The sequence below is a fragment of the Phalaenopsis equestris genome, unplaced genomic scaffold, assembly GCF_001263595.1.
Source record: "Phalaenopsis equestris unplaced genomic scaffold, ASM126359v1 Scaffold000002, whole genome shotgun sequence".
Lineage (NCBI taxonomy): Eukaryota > Viridiplantae > Streptophyta > Magnoliopsida > Asparagales > Orchidaceae > Phalaenopsis > Phalaenopsis equestris.
The window spans coordinates 56,815,623-56,828,192 of record NW_018164444.1 but is presented as its reverse complement, the minus strand read 5'-3'; the positions used below and the strand labels follow the sequence as shown (position 1 = coordinate 56,828,192).

Genomic DNA, 12,570 nt, shown 5'->3' with positions numbered 1-12,570 from the left:
AGGTGGCATATATATATATATTTGTGTGTGTGTGTGTGTAACGTCATCATGTCACATTGGTTTTCAGGGTTTTTAAGACCCCGGGGTCACGGGTTCGAGGCCTACCCTCGAATTAGTCACACGGGGTTACTTGGGGGGTCTGCCCTCTAGCCAATCTTTGTAATATATAAAATTTTACAAATTTCTTGCAAAATAATACTATGACAGTTAAAAAAATAGCTGCTCAATGGTTGGTGAGAAAAGTCGAATACATCATCACTATAGTAAATACTAAATACAAAAGCAACATTCAAAATAGACAAGCTAGAGTTGTCGCTTGAAAGCAGTCATTGTACAAAATGACATTAAACTGCTCAGCTACTATTTTATTATATTAATTTTTCTTGCAAAAATAAAGGTAATTTAAAAAGTTTACTATGTTATTAAGAGAACCTAAATAATTTAACACATAAAAGCCTATTTTGGCATCATAAGAGAAGCTAGCTTGATCTGTCAACATCTTAAAATAAAAACCATGAAGGATCATTACATCCTAATACAATAACATTTAGATGTTAATAAAAATTGATGGACATATCATAATTTTATTCATTAATGTTATAGGTTGGTGTCGGCCATAGATTTGTTTCCGGTCCGAATTTTTGAAAATAATTTATTTAATTTAATATATGTAATTTTAATTTTTGAAAAATGAGACCAAATGGATCTCAGATACTTCATAGTTTAAATAATCAAGCATCAACCTACAAGCAATACACTCATCTCAAAAGATAAGCATATTACCTGACAAAGGAGGTTTGATTATATAAACTACATAATTCATAACATATGTTTGGTCCGCAAACATTTTAAGAGTGGTCGACAAGTTCTCCTACTTAAGATAAAAATTAGCTAGACTTATTTTACCTAGGTTTCAAGTTCCCTATAGAGGCAAACCCATACAGCTCATTATATCTCAAAAGACCGAAATCACTTAAGAAAACTCTTGATTAAGATCAACGGTTCTGTCTTCAAAATTTCAAAGTTTAGTTTTGAAGATTGGACATAGACTAGTCAAATGAGAATGACTCAAGTAGAAACAATTATTTTCAAAAGTCCAAAGGAGTAAAAGGTGGGGAATGTCACAGATCTCGAGGAGAACCTCGGTGACTTCCCAAACTATCTTATTGTTTAGCTGTGTTTTGGAGACGATGTTATTTAAGTGTTCAATCTTGTCAATTTTATTATTTGAGACTTACAATTATATAATACCCGATCATGCAAATAGTCGCGGAGATAGAAGGGTACGTCGTACCGAATGACAACCTTAGAACCTACGGAGAGTTAGGACTCCTGCTGCACAACATGGTTGTGAAGGGGGTCTAAAAAGGATATGAGGATTTAAGTCTGTTGGGTGAGATACCTCGAAGTCATATAGGTTTGTTATTATTTAAGACTAAAAAAATGTTTAATCAAAGTAGATCTGCTCTGCTACTGAATGTCGATTGTCTCTGAAGTTGTCCTTCGTCCTCTGCAGCTTGCTTCAAGCTCTTTACTGTGATTGATGGCTTCAAGCTTAGAGTTTATGGTTTGTATTTGCATGTAAAATTATTGTTGGGTTCAAGGCATGCCTTAGGGTACCTCCTAACCGGTGTCCTATTGTTTTCTACCCTAGGGACTTTGCATGTATTGTAAGTAAACAATGCATGGATAAAAAAATAGAAAAAACATAGAAAAATTGCAATAAAGAGGGCTATAAAAAGACAATAAAATATATTAAATATAAAATAAATTTGCGTACCTAGAAGTTTATGTCGCTGCTGCAAAAATTTCAGCATCACAAATAAAAGCATGCAAATGTTGCCGTGAAAGTAAAAAAAATAAATAAATAAGTGACATATGTGAAAAATAAAACTGGGTCATAAGCATTCAGGTTCAGGGTTGGCTCAGAACTGTGTTGTGTGTTTTATAATCCAACCCTGGATAGAAGCCACCAACCAAGCAAACTAAAGAGGGTGACTCCTAGCCTAATCAAAATGATTTACAATTGGACTTATATAAGTTAGCATCCAAAATTCTTAATTTTTCATGCATATAAGATTGTAGTTTTACTTAACAGTCAAAAGTAGTAGTGTCATGAAAAAAGTATATGTATATTTTTTGGGTTCGGTTATGTGTGAGTATTTTGGCAAATTAGATAGTCCACGAGTTATTCACCTAGACCGGGCTAAAACTACCGGCAACGTAAGAAAGTAAGGGGCAACTTCGCATAAAGAGCTGGTGAATAGTATCATCGATCCTGCTCTCCCCTCATCGAAGGTCATCAAGGTTGGAAATACTATTCTATCAACCCACCTTAGCACACATAAACACTGTCATCATCACCTTTAAACCCCAAACCGTCCAACTTATAGCCCCGCTTGATGATCCACATATCTCTATCCTTTATGCACTTATATAAGAATATAAGCACATAAACTAAACCATCAAGCAAGGAAAAGAAAAGAAAAAAAAAAGAAAAGAAGAGAAAAGGAGCCCGACCCACCTCCGAAATCAGTTAAGAGACAAAACATCAAGTGGATCAGCCTAAAAAAATGTTTGAATTCTCCCAAAATAGCAATCAAGTAAAACCAAAAATAATAGGCAAAGGGCCCCCAAAAGCAGCTCCCAAATAGTGGGTAAAACCCCCCAGAACTGATTCCAAAACCGTAAGCATGTATGGCTAAAAAAAAGCTTTTAAACCCTTTCCAAATCATCATAAATCGGGAACCAAAAGATAGTTTTTAAACCTCTTTCAAATCAGCCAAAACATAAGGCAAGACAACTTTTAAATCCTTCTCCACAGATCCACACATCTCTACAATTGATGATGGGAAAAAAGGTGGGGAGAGATTGAAGGAGTTATTTACATACTACCCAATTCCTATGTGTTTACATATCTAAAATGGAGGTATTGTCTATGTGAAACAACAGATTTGGGTGCTATGAAAGTAAAAAAGTAATGTCTAGGTGTTAGAAATGTAAACACATAAGAGATGGGTGGTATGCATGTAAATATGAAAGTTTAGGTGTGAGATATGAAAATTTATAAGAATTAGGTTCTACATATGTAAATTTCCCTTTTTTACATAGGATTCTAAAGTGTTTGATTGTCAATAGCATTTTTCATTAAAAGTGATAATAAAAGTAATGATAACAATAGCCTAGTTCGATGGTCAATTACTAAAAAAAAAAAATCATCTTTCCATATCTTCCGGATTCATCTTTCCATATCTTCCGGATTCTTTCCATATCTTCCGGATATAAAGCTAAATTTCAGAATCACCTAAATGCTTGTTTATCATGACAATCAAAATTGGTTCTTATCTTGACTCAAATTGAATTCATTAAAACCATTTCTGTAACATTTCCTTATGGCGAAACAACAACGGTGATAGGACAACTCATTTGGCATTTAAGTTTTTGTGGTAAGAAGAAGCAAATAAAAAAAACGAATGATGACATTACAGATAAGGCATAATAATATGGAAAATAAGACCATGAGTACATCCTCAAATCATGAAGTTCTCAGCTAAAACTAAGAAGACAGCTCGGTAAGTCTCCAACAAGTTATCAAGACAATCAGAAAAAAAGAAAAAAAAAAAGGAACTGACCAATAAAGACGGCAAATCAAAATGAAACAAAGTAACGACCATATGCATAGCACGCATATCTTATGTATTTTCATATCTCAAGTCCAAACTTCAAGTTTTACTTGTTTTTTTTTATCTTACGCATTATTTCATCTAGCAAGGCTCAATCCCCAACGTCATGAAATGTTTATTGGAATACAAGTAAATGAAAGAAAACAATCAACCAGGGGTGTGGATGACCCTCAAGCTAGTAAGTTATTGATGATATTTTAATAAGATTTAAGAGAATACATGATAACATCAAATGCAGCATGAGCACCTGTACATATCAAACAAGCCTTACCCAAGAGAATATATGATAATAATATCAATTGAAGCATAAGCACCTGTACATGTTAAATAAGCCTTACTCAATCAAGCATTGCAAATTCCGAATGGTCATAGTGCCATTCTAACCAAATTCTAATCCCAAGTGATCAGAACTATTAAAGGAGCTGTTATAATCTGCATTTAAACCAGTGTTACTACCAGCAAACCTCACAGCATACCATCCTTAAGCTCCTTTAGACAAGCCAATTGAATGCCCCTTGAAACTGATTTCTAGAAATTACGGCTTGCAATTATTAAAAGAAACTAACCATTCATTGTTTAAATGGGCCGAAAAATGAGTTGAGGGAACTGTCGCACTTCAAAGTGAAAAGAAAAAGAAAAAAGGCATCCGATGAGAATATGCCATGGTCTAGTGGCAAGAAGAAAAGAATCCCTCCATAAACCACAAATCGAGAAAACTGAGAGATTAGGAATGCTGACTTAAGATAATCCAATCTGTAAAAACACAATCCTCACACTAGAGGGGCATAAAAAGATCCATGAACAAGGCGATTGTAGCAGCCAAACATTATTACGGGAAGAAGAAGCTGTTAAACCACGAATAATCCATAAACTTATCAGTTGAGCAAACCAGAAACTAATTTATAGTTCATGCCTATTAAAGCAAATATGAGAGGATAAAATTCTGCTTAATTGAATAAAGCAGAAGTAAACCATCTTTACTGAACCAAATGCTCCACAGAGAAAACCAAATAAAAAAACATATGAATCTTCAAGAATCTTACCCTCAAATACTCAGAGATGGGGGAAAATGAACTAACCAGTGGAGATCCAGCAACAAAATTTCAAAAACAACCCCAAACTCTCCCCCAAAGGGTTTTTATAGCCAAAGAGAGAAGAGACGTCAGCCCATGACCTTTCAAAAAAGGTAGGCAGATATTCAAAGCGGCATGGCATCGAGACAGAGGAGATTTTTGGCTCGAGAGGTGTTGGGAAGAGGGAGGGTCAACCGACTTGAGCTTCGCATGAGAAGAGGCATTCGGCCGGTTAGGGCTCGATCGAGGACCGAATGAAGAAGAACCGGGAGGAGAGGGGAGCGTTTGGCCAATTAGGGTTTGAGCGAGGATTGAATGGAGAAGAATTGGGAAGAGAGGGGAGCGTTCGACCGGTTCAAGAGAAAATGGGGGAGGCTAGGTGTGGGTTTTGATTTAAGTAAATTTTTTTTATTTATGTTTATTATTATATTATTATTAGCTACTGAAAATCAATGATTTGAGCATTTCTGGTTTGTGCACGAAATCACATCAAAATGTGTGTCCTTCCTAAGTAAAAACTACGTTCCATACGCACTCGCATGGTCCATTTCGTCATCTGGAGTTATTTAGATTAGTTTGTCGACATTTAGGTTAAAAATGCATCAATTTTAATTTTCTTTAAATTTTGTTTCGTGATCAATTATTTTGAAAATTGATTTCAGTTTAATTAACGGTGAAGTGTATGCAAGTGTAGATGATGTGAATGAAGTGCTCACAAGGTCACCCTAGAGCTTGGTGATCCTATAGAAACCTTCTTTGTGTTTCACCATGTTGGTCTCAACCATCCAAGTGCTGGTGGTCCAAAACCACATGTGAAACTCCCAAGAAGAGCCAAGAGGTGGCTTAAATTTCTAAGAGGGGTTGGGTCCCGTTACTAGGTTTCTAAGATGGTCAAAAGAAAAATCTTAAAGCTGGATCCTATGCTCTAAAAGAAAGTAAGGAAGACCTCAAAATGAGGTCAATAGTCGAAAATGATGAATACGCAATAATTGCAAACAAAGATAAGAAAAGTTCAATACAAAACACTTGAGGTTGGAGGCTCTTCGAAGAAATCATTGCACAAATGCCACCACCCCACCACCACCTTACCAGTTAATACCTTACCAGTTAATTTACAAGATATGTTTCTCTTTTAGCATGAAAATAATTCAATTTTTTTCTCAAAAGATTATGCAAATGTTGACAATGCAAAGTTAGTTTTAGTATCTTGAGATGCCAATTATTAGGTTAGTTAAAATCAGTCTATGATAGTTTTATGGTCGTTATGTCCAATTCACTAACATTTAGATGTGCATAAAAATTGACACACCTAGATATATACATAAATCTCAAAATTTCGCTCCATATAATCCTGAAAATGTCAATATCTTTGAAAACAATAGCATTGAATGAGGCACACAATATTTAATAGCACTGGACCAAACAATCCAGAAACACGTTAAACTTTACATGCAATAAACCATATATAAAGGAGAAAAGATCTTAAACTCCATAAACTACAAATCGAGGAGCACTCATCACAATAGAAAACAAATTAAAAAAGATGATAACCAGTATAGAAATTTGCGCTTCGTGTTTCACCATGTTGGTCTCAACTATCCAAGTGCTGGTGGTCCAAAACCACATGTGAGACTCCCAAGAAGAGTCAAGAGGTGATTTGAATTTCTAAGAGGGGTGGGTCCCGTTACTAGGTTTCTAAAATGGTCAAAAGAAAAGTTCTAAGGTTAAATCCTAGGCTCTAGAAGAAAGAGCAAGGAAGACCTCAAAATGAGGTCAATAGTCGAAAAGGATGAATATGCAATAATTGCAAAACAAAGATAAAAAAAAATTCAATACAAAACACTTGAAGTTGGAGGCTCTTCGAAGAAATCATTGCACAAATGCCACCACCACCTTACCAGTTAATCTACAAGATATGTTTCTCTTTTAGCATGAAGGTAATTCCAATTTTTTCTCAAAAGGTTCTGCAAATGTTGACATGCAAAGTTGGTTTTAGTATCTTGAGATGCCAATTATTAGGTTAGTTAAAATCAATCTATGATAGTTTTATGGTCTTTATGTCCAATTCACTAACATTTAGATGTGCATCAAAATTGACAAACACCTGGATATATACAAAAATCTCAAAATTTCGCTCCTTATAATCCTGAAAATGTCAATATCTTTGAAAACAATAACATTGAATGAGGCACACATTATTTAATAGCACTGAACCAAACAGCCCAGAACCACATTAAACTTTACATGCAATAAACCATATATAAAAAAGAAAAGTTCAATAAAGAAATGCTTCGATAAGTCTAAAATAGATCTTAAACTCCAGAAACTACAAATCGAGGAGTACTCATCACAATAGAAAACAAATTAAGAAAGAAAGATGAAAACCAGTATAGAAATTTGTGCATTGGAAAAACTTATTAGAGAGAACAAAAGAGTTTACACTTTACATTGATCTTTTTCCGCACGAGATAAGCCACAAGGAGCTTCTCTTATGTCTAAGCATTCATGGAAAGTAAGGAAAAGCCAATAAAAAACCCTAGCTCTCTACAGCGATAACAGAAATAAAGGAACTAAGCGATTAGATCGTTTATATGGCTTTGTACGTTAACTCCTCATTTCTTACTATTGGCTCCAATGTCCTCATTAAATTGCAAATATGCTTTCTTTATTGCATCTCTACCCACAATCTCTAGGAAAGCAAGTAAGTTGAGTTAGGATACAAGCGGTTCTACTTTGTATCACATCATCAAAATTGGACAGGGTAAACCGCACCTATGCTAATAATCATCAGGGTATAATTAAGTTATAGGCTTCAATATTCGAAATTTTGGATATCATGCAAACCAAATCTTAAAATTGCATGGAGAATTATATTGTAGATTTTTTAAGACATGAGGAGAGTGATTGCTTTATACCAATTATGGGATTAAACAATTTGACAAATACCTAATACTATCTTAATTTAAAAAAACAAACACTCAATGGTTGGTAGGTAAGCATGCATACATAATCACTATGGTAAATGCAGCAAAGTTGAGCATAACGTGACAGAGAGGCTTGAGATGGTTCTTGAAAGCAAAGGTCATACAAATGCCGTTCTACCAAAGTACTATTTTAGCATATTTCCAACTCAATTTTTCTATGTAACATAATCATTCTTCAAAAATTATTATATTATTAAAAGGTTCCTACATATCTTAACATAAAGAGGTCAATTTTGGCACTCAAGAGATGTTAGATGTTTAGTTCACATGCATCTCTAAATAAAAGTTTATAAACGAATGTTATGTAACAATTAACATATAGAAACTAGTCAAATTTGACAAACAACTCAAAAATTTCATGGTAATTACAGAAAAGTTGAGCATATAGAAATATAGAAAAACATGAAATTGACGCTTTAAAGCAATCATCACACAAATACCACTATGACCTTAGTGACTAGTTTAGCACATTGCCCGTATAGTTTACCTCGCAACACTAAGGTTCTTTCAGAAATTTACAGCATTATTGAACAATTTTACAGATGTTGACCTATAAAAGTCAGACAATTGTCCGGTTTGCTTAAATCAATCAATACTAAATTTGTAAAGAACCGTTATGCCACAATTTAAATATATCTAAATGAAGATCAAAATTGGTAGACATTTGGAGATGCACGTACAACCAACGGCAAAGCCACTGAAGGGACACCAGACCAAGGGCAAAGCCAACATAGGGGAACCAGGAGCTGGTGCCCCGCTGGGCTAGCCAACTAAACTAATTTAAGAAAACCTTAATAACAAAACACTTGCCTCCCAACAGCTTGGTCGTCAAGCGTCTTGCAAAGGGGAGCCATAGACTCGCCACTCGGCTCTCCTAACATCAAGCATAAAACATTGAAATGTCATCTAATTCCATCCAAATCTTGTGTAAACCTTATCAAAAAAATTCAAGAAATTTACACTAAAACTGTCTAGCAATTCACTCGAGCATCATTCAAGGAGATTAGAATTCAGAATTTAGACCATATCATCTCCACTTCCTCAATCATAAAGAAAAAAGTTGCAACACATCTTAAAGCATTGACCTTAAAATTCCTAAATCCACTCCAGCCTAAGCACCTTGCTCTAGGTCTGATAACTCGCCTTCTGAGAATCACCCCCATCATGCTTGCTTGACACAGAAAAATCCCAAGTATTTTTTGATAGATCATAGATCACAAAAACCCTCCTAAACTCACCGTTCGCATAAGCATGCTTCAACTTGTAGTTTTTTGAACCAAAACTATAGTTCACCAATAGTTTATTCGCCTTATTGAACTGTATCGAACCGTCAACCACTGACTTGTCCTTGTTAACAATTTTACGAATATTCATTAGATCATTTCAAGTGCAGCTCTTTCCTTCTCAGCCTTATCAACTTTAAGCTCCTCTCACCGCAATAGAGAAGAGTTTCAAATACCATTTATCATAGATGATTTTGCCAACTTGTCTCCTAAATATCATTCTTTTATTTTTTGCCATTTTCGGCAGCGTATGCATCTCAATTAAGATATCAAACGGCGATAAAAAATCATGCCCGACTTATTCTCCCATTCGTCGTCGTCGATGAGAAGCAAGAGGAAAAGTTTGAGGACTTTCTTTATGTGGGTTTGAGCTCTTCATCAAGTATGATGGCCTTATAAGGTATTCATAACCTTTTTCGCACTGTGATGTTTCTTTCATCAATTTGAAGTTTACAATGGAAAGATAAACATATTCAGTCCTTAAAAATATTTGTTAAATGTAATAAAAAGGATCTTTTTGGGTAAAATGACATTTACCCTTTTCCCCTTAAGAATTTGCTATCGCAAAGACAACAAGATTTTTTGTGCAAGTAACAACTAGAAATGAATATGATAAATACATAAGCAAATATGAGAAAGCGTAACTAATTTATCTAAGGTATTTTTTAAATCATTAATTTGTGCCCCAATTAAAAAAGGGGTATTTACATACATACCACAGAAATCTTATGTGTTGCATATCTAACACCATACTCTCATATTTACAAACATGCCACTCATATTTGTAACACCTCATAAAAAATATCACTATCAATATCTTTTTATAAGTGAAATACAACTTTCTATGCATTGGTTTATGTACTTTGGGTGTTAGATATGTAAATACATAAAATTTGTGTGGTATGTATGTAACTTTCCCTGAATAAAATTCCAGGCTCCTGGCTCAGTGGCTCCTGGCTCCGCCCCTATGTACAGCTCAATATTTCATTTTATATAAGGGGCAATAACATACAGGGCACCCAAAACATTACTACTTACAAATCAAGCACCCTCTTTCATTCATTTTTAAAATTCCCACTCAAATATCAAAGCTCATGATAAAACCCCAGCCCAAATTTTTATTTTTATCAAATTCACAATGATTTGATCATGGCACGCGTAAATGCATAATTTTAATAGTTCAAAAAATTAACTAGATGCTTGATTTGTAAATAGCTAAGTTTCTTGCACTCTGTATGTAATTATCCCTTTTAATCCTGAAAAATAATGGTATCTTTGAATACAGTATTTAGAAAATATTTAACAAACAGCACTGACATCTAATAACAATGAAATCTAAATAATCACACTGAATCAAACAAGCCCGAAATACAGTAACATGTACATAGACCTGACGAGCAACGATAATCACAAAATAAGCTAGATATGAAAACGCCTCAATATGAGTCCAAAATAGATCAAGCGCCCCATAAGTTACAGATCCGCGAACATTCATCATAACATAAAACATATAAAAAAGGAGACGGCGATCGATGAAAAGATTGATTAAATAAAACACAAAGCTTACGTTTATCTTTTGTTGCTCGAGGTGAGCCGCGAGGAGCTCTTCTTGCGTCTGGGCACTCATGGCGACTATAGAAAGGCACAGAAAAAACCCTAGCTCCGATGGAGATGACGCGCTTCGCTCGATTGGATTAGAGTTTTGATGGTTTATATAGCTCCGAGCCTACGTTAGTTGATTCACCATTTCTCACAATGGACCCATTAGTGAGCGGGTCCGGTTCACCAGACGTCAACCTATGTGCGGGTCGATCATATCATGATAATTGGACCGGGCTAACCGCGACTGATAAGCATTCGGGTAATTATAAATCTAAATATTTTGTAAATTTCATAAACAACCTTTAAGTTGTATCTATAGCCCAGTTCCAATTTATCAAAAACATTGATATGCCATTAACAAATTTTCATCATCTAACACAAATTTTGAGGCATGACAAGATTTTGAGATAACATTTTGAGCAAGAAACATTCAAACTTCAATTAAGAGTCATCCAGAACTTTAATTTCAGTAAACTTATAGTCAAACTGATCGGCTCGCTCGATGAGACCGACCCAATGATATAAAAACTAGTCTAATCTGAGTCAGATCAAGCTCGGATCAAATCATTAAATCACTTTTGAAAGATTTCTGGAGGCGTTTGGAAGATCAAACGAATGTTACATCAACTAACGTAGGCTCGGAGCGTTTTGATGGTTTATATGCTCATCAAACGACTCAGATCGGGTCAATGAATATTACATGTCGCGCCGCGTGCGAAATTGGCTCAAATTGACCCGATCGTCAGAGAAGCTTGTTTGGATCGTCAGGAGCTTAAGTCCAACATATTCCTATCGTCGACCACCACCGATCGTCAACGACCATCGTCGACCTTTATCGACCACCGCCGACCTTTGTCGGCCACCGTCGACCACTAATGACCTCTGTCGACCGTCCTCGACTATCGTCGACCACAGCTGACCTTTGTCGACCACCACCGGTCGTCATCGATTATCATTGACTACCGCTAATCACCGCTGACCTCGGTCGATTACCGCTGATCTCCGTCGACCACCTCCAATCATCGCCGACAAGCACTGACGGTCAATGACCACCGCTGACCTCCGTCGATTACCGTCGGCCACCAACGACCACCTCCAATCACCGCCGACTAGCTCTGACGGCCAACGCCCACCGCTGACCTCCATCAATTACCTCTGGCCGTCGTCGACCACCGTCGATTACCGCTGACCTCTGTTGGTATCAATTTTTGATGTCACGAGTGTAGAGTGTCTACTTGCACGGCTTAAGATGGTCAACGGTTCGTCCGCAGCATCAGGTGGCTCAAGACACTCACCCGGGACCTTTCGGCGCGTGTTGAGGGGCACTTAGCTAAGGTTGTTTTGCTAAACTTTGGCTTTCTCTTAAACGAAGGTCGATCGACATTCTGCTCATCAAACGAGTCTGATCAGGTCAATGAATATTACGTGTCGCGTCGCGTGCGAAATTGGCTCGAATTGACCCGATTGTCAGGGAAGCTTGTTTGGATGACCACAGAAGACAAAACAGATCACGCGAGTGCGTCCGGAACGTCAATTTCAGCATAGGGGGCGTTCATTTCAGTACGGCTTCGCGAGCGGGCCAAAACTATACGAATTATTATTTTATACCCAGTCGTCGAAAAAGTTGTCCAGATGACCCCGGGTGACAAAACGGACCACATCAGTGTGTCTGAAAACGTCGATTTCATCTATGAAGGACGTTCATTTTGATGAGAGGATGTGTTTGGCAAAAAAAAACGTGGGGAGCACTAAATAATAATAATAAATTATTATTATTAAAATAAAAAAAAGGGAGGAGAAGGATTATCATATTCATGCATGAAGATCATGCCTATTCAAAACAAATAATAATAACAAATAAGAAATAAAAAGTAAAAAATACAATCCCATTTTCTATCCTATTAGCTGTCACACATGCTCCTCTTCCCCCCCCCCCCCCTTCCTT

General features: G+C 36.2%; 1 protein-coding gene across 1 annotated transcript in view; it reads right to left on the bottom strand.

The window, feature by feature from the left end:
* Positions 1-10,724, bottom strand: part of LOC110031067 (nascent polypeptide-associated complex subunit alpha-like protein 1) — a 25,738-nt gene extending 15,014 nt beyond the window's left edge. Inside the window, exon 1 of the mRNA XM_020734106.1 lies at positions 10,591-10,724. Within this exon, the coding sequence (XP_020589765.1) occupies positions 10,591-10,650 (60 nt within the window). The 5' untranslated portion in view covers positions 10,651-10,724. The remainder of the gene's footprint in view (positions 1-10,590) is intronic.
* Positions 10,725-12,570: the final 1,846 nt, after the last annotated feature.